Here is a 13,990-nt window from a genome sequence, read left to right as displayed (position 1 = left end):
CATTTCACCACCCAGCTCGCCCGCCCTGGTCGCAGTAGCCGTGTTGGCAATAGAAGAAGTCGCAGCTCCATCATGGGCTCAGTCCATCCTCAACTTCCTAATAAACCAAGATCTGCCGGCTGATGAAATAGAGGCAAGACAAGTCCAACGCCGAGCCGGAGCATACACAATCGTCAATAGAGAGCTCGTCAGGCGCAGCGTCACTGGAGTCTTCCAACGATGCGTCGAGCAAGAGAAGGGCATTGCAATCCTCAGAGACATCCACCAAGGAGAATGCGGCCACCATGCGGCCTCAAGATCACTCGTCGCCAAAGCTTTCCGCCATGGGTTCTTTTGGCCGACTGCTTTGGATGACGCCAAGGAGTTAGTTAAACATTGCAAAGGGTGCCAAGTCTTCAGCTCCAAGCAACACATGCCGGCTTCGGCACTCAAGACCATTCCCCTCACTTGGCCCTTCGCCGTTTGGGGACTGGACATGGTGGGCCCATTCAAGACGGCGCGCGGCGGCATGACACATCTGCTTGTCGCCGTGGACAAATTCACCAAATGGATTGAGGCAAAGCCGATCAAGAAGCTGAATGGGCCGACTGCCGTGACATTCATCGCAGATATAACAACTCGCTACGGCGTGCCACACAGCATCATCACCGACAACGGCACGAATTTCGCCAAGGGAGCATTGGCACGTTTCTGCGCGACGCAGGGCATCCGGTTGGACTTAGCGTCCGTTGCCCACCCGCAGTCAAACGGCCAAGTCGAGCGAGCCAACGGCCTCATCCTTTCCGGCATCAAGCCCCGACTGGTCGTACCACTGGAACGTTCGGCCGGCTGTTGGCTCGATGAGCTGCCGGCCGTCCTCTGGAGTCTGCGCACTACCCCAAACAAGTCAACCGGCTTCACTCCTTTCTTCCTCGTGTATGGTGCCGAGGCGGTCATCCCAACCGACATCGAGTTCGACTCGCCTCGGGTAACCATGTACACAGAGGCGGAGGCCAAGGAAGCACGAGAAGACGGCGTCGACCTGCTGGAAGAAGGCCGGCTGTTAGCCCTCAGCCGGTCCGCCATCTACCAGCAGGGCTTGCGCCGCTACCACAGCCGGAAGGTCAAACCAAGATCTTTCCAAGAAGGCGACCTCGTGCTCCGGCTGATCCAGCGAACAGCCGGCCAGCACAAGCTCTCGGCCCCTTGGGAAGGCCCCTTCGTCATCAGCAGAGCGCTGGGAAATGACTCCTACTACCTGATCGACGCACAGAAGCCGAAGGCACGAAAGAGAGACGACTCCGGCAAAGAGTCGGAACGACCATGGAACGCCAACCTCCTCCGAAGATTTTACAGTTGAAATGCAGTATGTATCACGCTAACTTTTGTACTAAGTACGAGACAATAGGCCCCCCGAGGAGAGCTCGGGGACTGCCATCTTTTATCTATAAATGAAGAGTATCATGCTTATGATCATGTCATTACATTCACTTTTTTCGTCCGGCACCGGGTTCGACTAGTCGGCCCGGGGACTGGCCGCCTTGAGTTATATTAGAAGTCCTACCCGCGGTCAGACAAGTAGTGTGCCGGCACCCAAGCCTTCTCTTGCCAAAAGTCGCAGTTCGAAGAACCGGCTGTCCGGCTGGCAAGAGTTAAAGGCAGGAAAGGACGCCCACACGAAAAACGGCTAGGGACTAACGGACTAATATAACAAAAGCTGGTTTTTCTCCCACCACCGACCGACTACCAGAGTAGCCGGCCGGCCGGCTTCCATTCACCTCGCTTCAATCTAAGAAAGCTCGAGTACTTGCCTTCCCCAAAAATAAAATAATAAATATAGCCAAGTTCTTCCTTAGCCGCAGGCTGCAGAGCAGCTGCCGGTTGGGAAGGCAGCAGCTAGGGGAAGGCGGCAAAGGAAACAGCCTAAAGATAAAAAGCATACGTGAATGGAAGCCAAACACACACACGATCATATTTACACAAAAGGCCTTCGAAAGGCCAGCATTCAACATAGTTTGAATACACCCCCAGTGGGTGGAACTGCGCAAGTTTAACAAAAATTGTTCAAAGAGTAACAAGCAGGAAAAGCAAGGACGACAGATTAAGCCAAGGGAGCGACTGGCGAGTCGGGCAGGTCGGTGGAGACGGCAGTGCTGGCTGGAGGAGTGGCCGGCTGGCGAACCTCGGCATGATCACCACCTCCCGCAGAGGGCGCACTAGCACGCGCCTCGTTGCTGGAGGCACGGTCAGGCTGGGGCTGGCTGGCCGCTTCACCGGCCGGCTCGACGTCTTCGCCTTCCTCTCCTTCGTCGTCTTCACCTTCATCGCTGGAAGCGATCACCTCCGCCGAGTCTTCACCCGTTGCCGGGTCTAGCCCAAACCATTCCTCCGGCTGGGCAACGCTGTCGTCATTTATTTCAGGAGCAAAGACGCTGATGTCAGTGCACTCGGCGATCGTCGAGGCACGCTGAGCGATAGCCGGCCGCACCTCCTCCATCTCCTCGTCGGCCTCCAGCCGCCAGGTGCGCAGCTGGTCCAGGTTCAGCCCGGGATACCAGGCTCGAATGAACTCCAGCGCCCGCCAAGCTCCAAGCCGGGCCGCCGATGCCTTCCAGGCCTCGAAGCGGCCACCGCAACCTCCAGGCAGTCGGCAGTCCAACTCGGGGTGCGGGGAATCGTTTCTCCTGGCCAGAGGGTGGCCAACACCTGCGCCCCAGCGCGCTGGAGGCGGCGGAGCATGCGGTGGGCCGGCTGCAGCCGGGCTTGGACCGCCAAGAGTTGCTCCTCCAGCGTCCGGCTCGCGTCCGGCGCGATTTCAGCCCCCGCCTGCCGGCGTGCCTCGCGATGGGCCTTGATGGTTTGGGTGGCCAAGACAGAGTAGCCGGGGAAGTAGTCTGCACAGAGAACAAAAAGCAGCGCAAGTCAGAACACAAATCAGGGGGCAAGGGGCAAGCAACGAGTGAGGAAGGTGGCTTACCATCGATCAGATCCTCAATCCGGCAGAAGCCCTCGCTCAGCGCTTGTTTTGCCTCAGCCCAGCCCGCCGCTTCGGTCTCGAACTCGGCCTTCAGGGCGTCCTCGCTGTCCTGCGCCTTCTTCAAGGCCGCCTTGTGGCTCTCCTCCTGGTCGGCCAACTTCTTGGCCAGGCGGTCACGCTCCAGGACCAAGGCGTTGTACTCGGCTTCCTTGGCACGAAGGGCGGCCTGGGCCCCGCTGAGCTACCCCCTCAAGTCGGCATTGGCTCCTGCAAGCATGAAGACAAAGGAAAAATCAATAAGGAAGAAGTCGTCAAGGAAGATCCGACCCGACTGCTCAGCAGTCGGCCCGAATCTCGGGGACTACACCCAGTGGGTGCACTGACGCGCCCCCACGGGAGATGAACGAAACAAAGCACGCACTCTGCCTGCTGGTCAGGTCCTCGGTTTTCCGGCCCAGCTCCTGAGCCTGGGAGTTGAAGGCAGCAGCGCGGAGGTTATGGTACTCCTGGAAGATCAGACAGGAGGAAAGAATAAGATAGCTGTCAGGACCTAGTAAGTTCCAAGCCACCTGCTCAGCAGCCGACTCGTAACTCGGGGACTACACCCAGTGGGTGTGCTGACGCACCCCCACGGAAGAAAAGAAAAAAGCAAAACAACCAAGGCCAGAGGGCTCACCCGGATGATGGCCCGCGTCGCGAGGAACTGTTGGGTATATCGCTGCAGCGAAGCGGCCTGGGCTTGAAGCCGGTTCCGGACCTCCTGGGCCGCCGCGTTCAGCTCGCCTGTCCCCCCGCTGGGAGTCCACTCGGACGTGCTGGCGCTGGCCGCCTCCAGGGCCTCCGTCGTCTGGCTAGCGCCCGCAGCTCAGTGTGGCTCCGGCGCGGAGGTACCTCCCCCTGCGCGTTGCTGCAATGCCGGCTACACCTCGAGGCCGGCCCCTGCCTCCGGTCGCCCCCGGCCGGCTGCTCTGGCGCCACGGCTGGTTAGCCGCTTTGGCCCGCTCCAGTCGGTGCCGTCTGCGGTGCCTCCTCCACGAAGACCACGTGGCCCTCCCTCCTCTCCATCACCGGCGGGTCTTGGTCGACCTCCTCCGACGGGGGCACGGGGATGTCGGGGGCCACGGCGCGGAGGGGAACGACGAGCAGCGGGGGCTAGTTGTGCGAGGCCTCCGCCTCCGTCTCCGTGGCTGCCGCCTCCGCCCGGGCCTTGGCCGCCGCGTCGGCCTGCTCCTTCGCCGCCTGGGCGGTCCTTCGCTCCACCGCCTCCCGCTCCTCCCACACCTCCCGTGCGTTCCGCTCCGTGGCCTCCATGAGGTCGGCGCGGGGATCCACGTGGCGGGAGCCTGAGGACCCTCCAGTCGGTCCAACTACGGAGCCGCCAGGACCTCGCTCGAGGGAAAGCGGTGCCCTGCCCGGCGAGCAAAGAAAGGTTTAGAAGAGCCTCAATCGAAGAGGACAACAATTTTTTTTACAAGACATTTGACGACTTACGCCGAGATCGCCTGCGGCTGTTTCACCGCCTTGCGGAAGCGGGCCGCCTTCACGGCCGCCTCATCCCTCTTGGTCGCCGCCATGGAAGCCTTGGATTTCTTTGGCCGGCTGCCGAAGAAGGTCGACGCGGCCCGGCGTTTCTGCGCACCACCATGGGCAGCCGGCCCGGCAGACGGGCCCGCGCCTTGATGATCAAGCGCCAGCTGGCGGTGCGGGGCGGCTTCGACCTCGTCATCGTCCGCCCAGTCCTCGAGGCCGGCCCCGAGCCCCGCGCCTCCTGCCTCGTCGCCTTCCCCCATGATGGCGTCTTCCATGGCAGCCGCTCCCAGGTCCGGATCGTCGACGTCGTCCACCGTGCGGTCGGGGAGGAGCTGGCGCTCTACCCCTGTGGCCCCGACCGTCGGCGGAAGAAGAGGGTTCTGCTAAGGGCAAACCAATTGATCAGAAGTCGGCCATCATGAGGCCGGCTACAAAAGGAAGAAAAGAAGAAAAACTTACGGCAGGCGGAGGGTTGGCGCGAGAATACGGCCCCTTGCCGTATCGCCAATCCTCGGCGAGCTTGCAGTTGGAGATGTAGTTCACCATGTAAGACACCTCGGCATGAGGCATCTCCCTGGTGCTCAGCCGGCACGGGTCGAAGCGGCCGCTCATCTGGCAAATCATGTGAGGCCGGCCTTGGAGCGGAAGTACTCGGCGCTCCACGAAGGCGGCCACCAGGTCGGCTCCGGTCAGGCCCTCCGACTGGATCATCACCCGGAGCCGGGAGACGGCTGCGTTCCCGGCCTGAGACAACGACCTGGCCCGGTAGCTCCACGAGGGTTGCCTCCCAGCCGGCGGGCCGGCTACGTAAGCCGGCAGGTTGACGTAGTCGCCTTGCTGGGCGACGTTCTTCACGTAAAAATAGGACTTCTGCCAGAGCTTCACCGACTGGATCAGCGGGATGGGCGGGAACGGATTGTTCTCGCCCGTCCGCCTCATGGCAATGAAGGCTCCGCAGGGGGCGGGCACACCCGCGACAACGGTGCCGAGCTTGCTCTGGAAGAATTCTCCCCAGAGCTCGAGAGTGGGGAGAACCCCAAGAAAGCCCTCGCACAAGGTGACGAAAGCCGACAGCAGCATCACCGCGTTGGGCGTGAGGTGATGCGGCTGGAGGTGGTAGAATTCAAGAAAAGCGCGAAGGAATCCGCTCGCCGGGAGGCCGAAGCCGCGCAGGCAGTGCGAGCGGAAGATTACCCGCTCGCCCTCCTCCAGTGCCGGCAAAATCTCCCTCGCCGGCGCCTGACGAACCCGCACGTAGTTCTCGCCCGGCAGACGCCGCGTCCGGCGGAGGAACTCAACGTGGTCCTCGTGGACGTTGGAGCCATCCCACGAGCTCGACAACGCCATGGGAGTGACGCGGCGAGGAACAAGACGATGCGACGGCGGAGACGCGCACGACCCCGCTACGGCGGGACCAAAGGAACCGAGAGGTCCGACGGCGGAGCGGCGCGGCAATGGATCGCTGCGGCGGCGAAGGGAAGAAGAAGGAAGGCGAGAAGGGGCGGAGCAAGGGAGAGCGTGCGAGCCTCTGCCGCTCCCCCTCCTCCCCCTACTTATAGACCTGCGTGGAGGCGTGGTGTGGGGGAACGTGGGATCAACTGCGCCCACTCCCCCACGTCCCGCGATTATTGCGCCCTGATGGCGTAATAAAACCGCCGCGGGAAGGCAAGCGGTCCGTGTGGGCCGCAGAGGATCCGCGCTCGGGCTGAGGCCTAGGAGTGGCGGGCCCGGGCCTGCGGCGACGTCCCATCGCGCGCGTGCGTTGGCAGGTTTTCCTTGCCACGTGGCCCGCGGGATGGCGCGCGGTCAGCTCGCAGGCCGACCCACGTTCCCGCCTACGAGAAACGGAGCTTTCCGAAGACGGCGCGCATAAGCAAAGCCGGCTCCTCAGGATAGGAAGCTGACCAAGCTTCTCGTCCCTTTGTCAGCCTCGAAGCTCGATCAGCTTCGGGGACTACTGTCGGAGTAAATGACCACGGGTAGCCTAGCCGGCTCCCCCTGGCCCTTCTGAAAAAAATTACGAGCCGATCCGGCCCTCAAGAATCCAAGACGTGGGGCCGCCTTCCCCTTGCCGGCTGTCTCCCAGGCCGACTATCGGAAGGCGGCCCGACTTTAGCCCTCATGAAGAAAGCCGCGGGAGGGCCGGCTCCAAGAAGCCGGCCACGAGAAGGCCGACTCCAAGAGGCCGGCTCCCACAAAGCGGTCAAGATCGTACCCTCGAAGTCTGCATCCACATAACGGCGATGTGACGGGGCGTGGCTACAGTAAAGCCTGGCTCCCCCGAATCCCGGATCACGCCTGGCACAGTGCGCCTTACGGGGTGGCCATGACCCGTCCGGCGCGGCACTGTTGCCATGTTGACCCTGATGTCACCCACGACGGGCTGCCAGCGCGGCCCACGGGCGGTGGGCCCCTTCAGGCAGAGAGACACCCGAAGGCGGCCAGGCCTCCCCCAGTCGGCCCAAGACGGGGCCGGCTCCCCACGGCCGGCTTGCCTCCTCCCTCGAAGGAGACGCCCCATTAAGGAGACAAGACGCGGTGAGGCTACAGCGATCGCCCGCCGGGCGGCGGCACTGTAGCCACGCCCACCTCGGCGAAGCCCTCGTCACCAGGTTGAGGCAACAGTAACCAGCCACCGACAAGGCCCTGGACAGTGGGGCCTGCCTGTCGACCAAGGAGCCGGCAGCCGGCGGGACCCCAGCCGGGCCCAGCCGGCGCAGAAGCCGGCGAGCGTAGACACAGACGGCTGGGGCCCACGCCCAGCCGGATTACCATTGTACCCCCGGGGGTGAGCCTATATAAACCCCCCGGGGCACCCATGCAAAGGGTTGATCTGAGCTAGTTTAGACACCACATAGAGAGGAGAGGAGAGCTAGCCGTGCCCTTCTTCTTCCTCTCGCCAAACAGCTCAAGGAGCATCTTGTAGCCACTCGTTCATCTAGTGATCATGCGGAGACCCCGCAGAGCAGCAGTAGAGGTGTTATCTCCTCGGAGAGCCCCGAAGCTGGGTAAGATTCGCCGGCGCGCATGTCTTCGCCTCATCCCGCTTCCAGGCACCGGCGACGTCTTACTGGCTCCCACAATGATAAGCCACCCGTTGGCATATGTCGCACCTACCACCCGACACCTCGGCTACTTCCACGCTGAGATCGAGCGTGTGCGGGCCTCTCTGTCGGAGGAGGAACGGGACCTCCCGGAGTACGACACCGGCAACCACGAGGAGTGGGCGGCTACTTCGAACGTCGTCAGGCGGAGCAGCTCGCCTCCATCAACAACGCACCGGTGGTAAGGGGAAGCAACAACAGCGACGACCGCCGCCTGTGGTGGGGTGCCCCGGGATGCACGCTCCACGCTGTCCTCAAGTACCTCGAGGGCGGCAACGATCCACCGCTCGAGTACCCGGCAGCCCCGGCCCCCCGCCGAAGCGGCGGCCCGTGGCTACCGAGGCGCATGCTAAGCGGGTCCTCCTCCTCCTCCTGATCCTCCTACCACTCCTCCGGGTTGCCGGCGCTCGTCAGCGTCAAGGCCGAGCCCATGGAAACGCCACTCGGCCGGAGCACCCGCGGCGCCGCCCTCGTCATCAGCGAGGGCGGCCGCGCCTCCTCGAGCACCTCCCGCCGCGTCAAGCTGAAGATGGAGCCGGGGCTCGCCCTCGTGAAGAGTGAGCACGCTGACGTGGCCGCACTCGACGACGAGACCGTCATGAAGTGGGCGCAGGAGGACTGGGCGCGGCTGGAGATGGAGCGTCAACGCCGCGCCCTAGACGAAATCACCGCACGGCGCCGTGGCTGTGACGAGGGAGGCGTCGTCGTCCTCGAGGACAACGACGACGAGGCGTCGCCCCGGCCAAACCAGTCCGCCAGGGCGACCCCAGGCAGGGTTCCAGCAGTGACGCCCATGGTGTGAAGGAGAAGGAAGAGGACGACGGCGGCGACTATACGACGCCTTCAGCAAGTTCTTCGACCTGTAGGCGCGGCAGCAACCCTTTGTTTTCTTCTTTTAGTAGATTATATGTTTTCTATATGTAAAAACCTGTGAAACGTCTAAATATCGCCGAATCTATGTCGTGTTTGCCGAATTTTGGCCGAATATGTTTTTAAAAATATTTACAAAAAGGGCGTCTGGGGGCGGCGGCTTGTAACCCGATCGCCCCACGCCGAAAATATCGTCGGTTCACCCCCAAGCGGCGCTTTTTTCTAACCTCTGTGAGGGTGTGAACGGCTGAATATGCTCTTACATTCGGACGAAATGAAATATTTTAGAACACAGGAAACCAATGGACAATGTAAACCCTCGTTTCAATCCAAACGGCCAGTGAGCGCTGTAATGATGCGATCAAAAGAGCAGCCATGATCAAAACCAGCAAAAGGCGCGCAACGGTCGTCCCGGACGCAAAGGGGTGCGGTATCAGACCATGATGGCCTTTCTTTTTTCCTCTCAAAAGAACCAAATGCTGCTGGCCGGTCGACCAATGTGTGTACTAGTGTAGTGTGGTGGCACATAGAACATAGCACTAGCACTCACCAGTCAAGGCGTCCTACGAGCTTCCAGGAGAAAATTAACAGTATAAAAACTTACCAAAGAGAGCGTTGCTCCGAAAGCAAAAGGTTAATTAGTTAACAATCGCAGTCACAAGCTTTTGGCCACAAAGGGCAAGCAGACAACGGTCAAGACAGTAAAATAATTCGGATTGGAATCTCAGGCTGTCCTTCTCTGCCCCTTTCCTTCCAAGACCAGCAAATGAATCTAATCAAAAGAGTTAACAACAGGATTGCAGACTTGAAGTAAACAATGAGGATAAACATAGCAGCTGCTGCTGCCTGCAGAACACAGGGCGTGGAGTATGTTTCTTGGGAGGAAGAAAAGAAAAATGGTGCTCCTGGCAGGATTCTTCTGAAGCAAGCGAGCACGTGGCAGGAGCGCCAGATCTCACCAGCACCTCGACCATGCCTTATCAAGAAAAAAGGATACGGGCAAAGTTGCACCGATCTAGTCATCGTACGTACTTCAGCGGCTTTCGTAGATTCTCTCGTGAGTAATATGCTTGCAAAGTTACTGTGCAAATTTACATCTATATAGTTCTAACATCCTGCTACAGTAGGCAGGGCAAATGAAAAGGAACTCAGATGCAGGACACTCATAAACGTAGGACTTGGGGACAGTACGTTTTTTAACACTATGCAGTGTCAGAAAACTTGTTACATTTTGATACAGAGGAAGTATTAGACGAATTCTAGAATTTTGATACAGAAGGGGCATTAGAATAATTTTCCGAATGAAGTTCGACGGCACAGGCTAAATCCTCACAGTGCCTATCACTATCAGCTGAACCATGTCTCAGAACCATAACAGCAGGTGTTTTCCCCTAATTATTCAGAGCAGAATATGTTTCCAATATTTCTACTCTGGAAACACATCAGAGGAATAGGAAAGACATGAGACAATTCGTCAAAGTGATCGGGTTAAAACACTTAGCATAAGAAGAAAGCTAAGAAATGCTGACTAAAAAATACAATAATCGAATAACCAAGAAGTAACTGGGATGCAAAAGGAAGAGAAAACACCCTGAAAATCTCTTGTTCTAAACTTATGTCTGACTGAATTTAGCTAAATTGAACTGAACTCATGCTTCTCTCTATACACCCCACACATACTATATCCCTGCTGCACCTACAATCCACTCACTCACTCACTCACAAATCCTCTTCTGTCCCTCTCAAACTCTTATTATTCACAACCAAATTTGCCTTCAATCTGCAGCCTATTCTCCAATCCCTTTCAACACCACAGCACAAATCGTCTGGATGCGCAGGCGACAAATCATAATCCAGAAAATTCCGCCCACCTTGCAACTAAGTCTTCGCGGCGGTAGCCATCGATCAAGAACACTAGCAGCTAAGCATGACAATGACTACGTAAATTGGTGAGCTTGCCATCCATGGACAGAGGTAAGGAGGGAGAGCAAAACCATGTCTTCCTTCAGATGATGTTTTTCTTTTTTGGAGAATCTATGTGCATCACTGCCGTGAAGGCGGTGGCGGTGATCCATATTCTGCCCAGGTGACGGGTGGCAATGGGTCGGGGTTATAGGGTGGCGGTGGTGGTGATCCATATTCTGCACGGGACACAGGTGGCAATGTGCCGGGGTAATAGGGTGGCGGCGGTGGCAATGCTGGTGGCGGACAGGTGCAGGGCGGCGGCGGGGGGCACATTGGATGCGGCTGCGGGGCAGGAGGAGGCGGTGGGTGGTGGTGGACTGGCTTTGGCGGCGGTGGTGAGTGGTGGACTTGCTTTGGCGGCGGCGGTGAGTGGACTGGCGTTGGCGGTGGAGGTGAGTGGACTGGCTTTGGCGGCGGCGGTGAGTGGACTGGCTTTGGCGGCGGTGGTGAGTGGTGGACTGGCTTTGGCGGCGGAGGTGATGGTGGAGGCGGGGATGGCGGTGGAGGTGAAGGTGGGGGTGGGGGTGGTGGAGATGGCGAAGGCGGAGGAGGCGATGGCGGCGGTGGGGATGGTGGAGGCGGAGAAGGCAACGGCGGGGGCGGTGATGGCAACGGCGGGGGCGGGGATGGAGGCGGCGAAGGCGGGACGAACGGCTTGCACTGGAACGCCGCACAGTTGACGGGCGGGTGGGCGTAGAAGGCGGCGCACTGCTGCCGCGTCCGCTGAGAAGGGCGATTCGGCAGGCAGTTGTCCCGGTCGCTGCCCCGGGGCACGACGCGCGCGCACGCCGGCGGCTCCCCGGTGAAGAAATTGTATGAGAAGGTGAAGTTCTTGAGCCGCGGCAGAGCACACACGGCCTGGGGTATCGGCCCGGAGAGCAGGTTGTGCGCGACGTTGAGTTGCTCCAGCTTCCTCAGCCCCGCCACCTCCTGCGTGAGCGGGCCGGCGAGCTGGTTGTGGCTGACATCGAGCACCGTGAGCTCCCGCAGGCGGCCGATCTCCGGCGGCAGGCACGACTCGAGGCCGTTGTTGATGAGCAAGATCTCGTTGAGCGTGCCGGACATGTTGGCGAGGCTAGCGGGGAGGCATCCGCCGAAGGTGTTGTGCGAGAGGACGAGGACGGAGACCGGCGAGTTGCCGATGTTGTCCGGAATCTCGAAGCGGAAGCGGTTGTGGTTAAGGAAGATGGCGTCGAGCGGGCGGTCGAAGAGGCGGCTGGGCACGGCGCCCTCGAACTCGTTGAACCGGAGGTCGAGGAACCGGAGCGCCGGCATGTCAAGCACGACCTCGGGGAACGGCCCGACGAAGCGGTTGTTGCTGAGGTCGAGCTCGTGGAGGAGGCCGAGCCGGCGGAGCGTGCCCGGGAGCATGCCGCAGAAGCGGTTGGAGTTGAGGTGCAGCAGCGCGAGGTCGGCGAGCAGGCCGAGCTCCGGCGGGAGGTAGCCGGCGATGTCGCCGTGGTTGAGGTCGACGCCGGCGACGGCGAGCACGCGCGGGTCGGACGGGAGCGGCGCGCAGAAGACGCCCGTGTAGTTGCAGACGTCCGGGCCGGCCCAGTCGGCGGTGAGGTTCCGCGGGTCGGAGAAGATGGCGTGGCGCTTCCAGGTCTGCAGCGCCACGTAGGCGTCCTCGATGCGGCGGCTCGGGAACCGCCACGACGGATCCACCGCCGCCGCCGTGCCGTCCCCTCCTTCGCCGGAGAAGCCCGGCGCCGCGGCCCCGGCGGCGGCGGCGAGGGCGGCGAGCAGGAGTAGCGCGAGTCGCCTCATCTCATCTCCTCCAGCCACAATGGCGAGATCTCCGGGCGCTGTCAGAGGGGGAGAGGGGAGTGGAGTGGAGTGCGGAGACAGAGGGAGGGAGACAGATGGCGAGGAGGAGGACAGAGGCCAGCTATAAACGCGCACACAGCTCGACGCGTACGGCGGAGCCGAGGGGGAGGGAAGGGGAGGAAGGAGGGGTGGGTGGGGCCCAGGAGGGTGGGGTTTAGTATGAGCAGTGGGCGCGTGGGAGGGTGGGTACGTGTAGAGGGAGTGGGGCAGGCGTGGCAGCGGCGGCGGCGTTACTGTGGGAGGGTCCCCCGGGTTTGTCTCCGGGTTGGCGTGGCGTGCTGTGACCCGTACGCGACGCGGAGGCGAGAGACGGAGCGGAGTGAAACTCGCAAGACCCCGCGCGTTGTCCAGTTCAAACTGTGCGGATACCGCAGGTGAGGAGGCCCTTTTCTTTTCTTTTTTGCTTTTGAGACGGAGTTAATCACAGGTGGCTTAACTTGTTCCTTGTGATCAGTTTAGTGTCTAAACTTGTAAAACACACAAAAATAATGCTAATATAACTTGTCGCATGGTGCATGTGCGGTTCACGTGGAGTGACAACTGGTGGCTGACCCACAAGTCAGGGGGTGTGAGCGATGCCTGCGCTAGGTGAAATGGGATGATTTTTTTTGCAGAAAATCCCCTAAGATTGAATTAAAGTCACAAATAAGCCCTTTCTCTATATATGCTGATAACATGAAAAAAATTAAACTGGTCTTTGAATTGATTTTGACCCTGCACATCCAGGTTAAATAGCTCCCTCCGTTGTACAAAGTTGAGTCATCTATTTTGAAACGGAGGGAGTAGTACCCACGCTAGCCACCAAAACTAATAGTACTTTGTGTACAGCTGTTAGCTGGAAAGTCTATCTATCGCTTTGCAATTTCTATTCTGTTTTTAAGTTATTGTTTGGTTTTTATGATATACAATATTCTAATAATAAAATATAATAATTATCAATATGTGATTATTGTCTATTTAATTTTTTATTCTATTTTTATTATTTGTAGTTGACAGATTTAACCATGAACTTTTTCTAAAATTTATATTGGTTTAAACATTTCAATGTATATTATAAAATATTACAAATTTGTTTTGCATCTTCACTCAGGACCACAAAGCACGCAGAATTATTCTGTATCTTCGTTATATTTTTAGAATGCATAATTATTAAAAGTCAACAACGTTGTATTTTGAAAATTGTTCAACCTATATTAAAACTCATCATGTAGAAACAATGAATTCTATAAATGTGTTAACACATGTAAAATGTGTTTGTAGAAATGTAAGAATAATTTTACAATAATTTTTTTGATACATACAGAAAATTTTATGAAATAGATGTTGTTAATTTTTTGAATGCATGACAGACATTTTTGAAAACACACATTTACAATTTCTTAATACACGTGAGAATTTTCGAAAATTATGTTGATTTTTTAAAAATGCACTAACACTTTTTTAAGTCGATGGCAGGTAATATGTTGAATAGTTCTTTTTTTTGAAACATGAGAATTTCTTAATATTTTCTCCAGCTTTGCTAAAGCACATCTAGATGTGCTCTAAGTATTACACATCTAAGTCCTATGTCATTGATTTTATGCTAAGATTTATCTTTTATTCTTTTCTTTTTAGTTTGATTGAGTCACTTAGATGTGCAATAATTAGAGCACATCTAGATGTGCCCTAGACAACCCTATTTTCTTAATTTCCCATGAATCATTTTTTCTTTTTTATTTCTCATTTTTATTTCGCC

General features: G+C 57.8%; 1 protein-coding gene across 1 annotated transcript; it reads right to left on the bottom strand.

Annotated features, from left to right (window-relative positions):
• Positions 1–9,872: 9,872 nt before the first annotated feature.
• On the bottom strand, positions 9,873–12,384 carry LOC123060452 (leucine-rich repeat extensin-like protein 3). Its single transcript, XM_044483178.1, has one exon. The coding sequence runs from the start codon at positions 12,193–12,195 to the stop codon at positions 10,504–10,506; it is 1,692 nt and encodes a 563-aa protein (XP_044339113.1). The 5' UTR covers positions 12,196–12,384; the 3' UTR covers positions 9,873–10,503.
• Between the last annotated feature and the right edge of the window lie 1,606 nt (positions 12,385–13,990).

This window comes from Triticum aestivum, chromosome 3A (genome assembly GCF_018294505.1).
Source record: "Triticum aestivum cultivar Chinese Spring chromosome 3A, IWGSC CS RefSeq v2.1, whole genome shotgun sequence".
Taxonomy (NCBI): domain Eukaryota; kingdom Viridiplantae; phylum Streptophyta; class Magnoliopsida; order Poales; family Poaceae; genus Triticum; species Triticum aestivum.
The sequence above is the reverse complement of the archived record's forward strand: the minus strand, read 5'-3'. Positions and strand labels throughout refer to the sequence as shown.

What these genes read in the sequence shown, in the direction of transcription:
- LOC123060452 (XM_044483178.1), bottom strand. Translation starts at nt 12,195, where the DNA reads ATGAGGCGACTCGCGCTACTCCTGCTCGCCGCCCTCGCCGCCGCCGCC.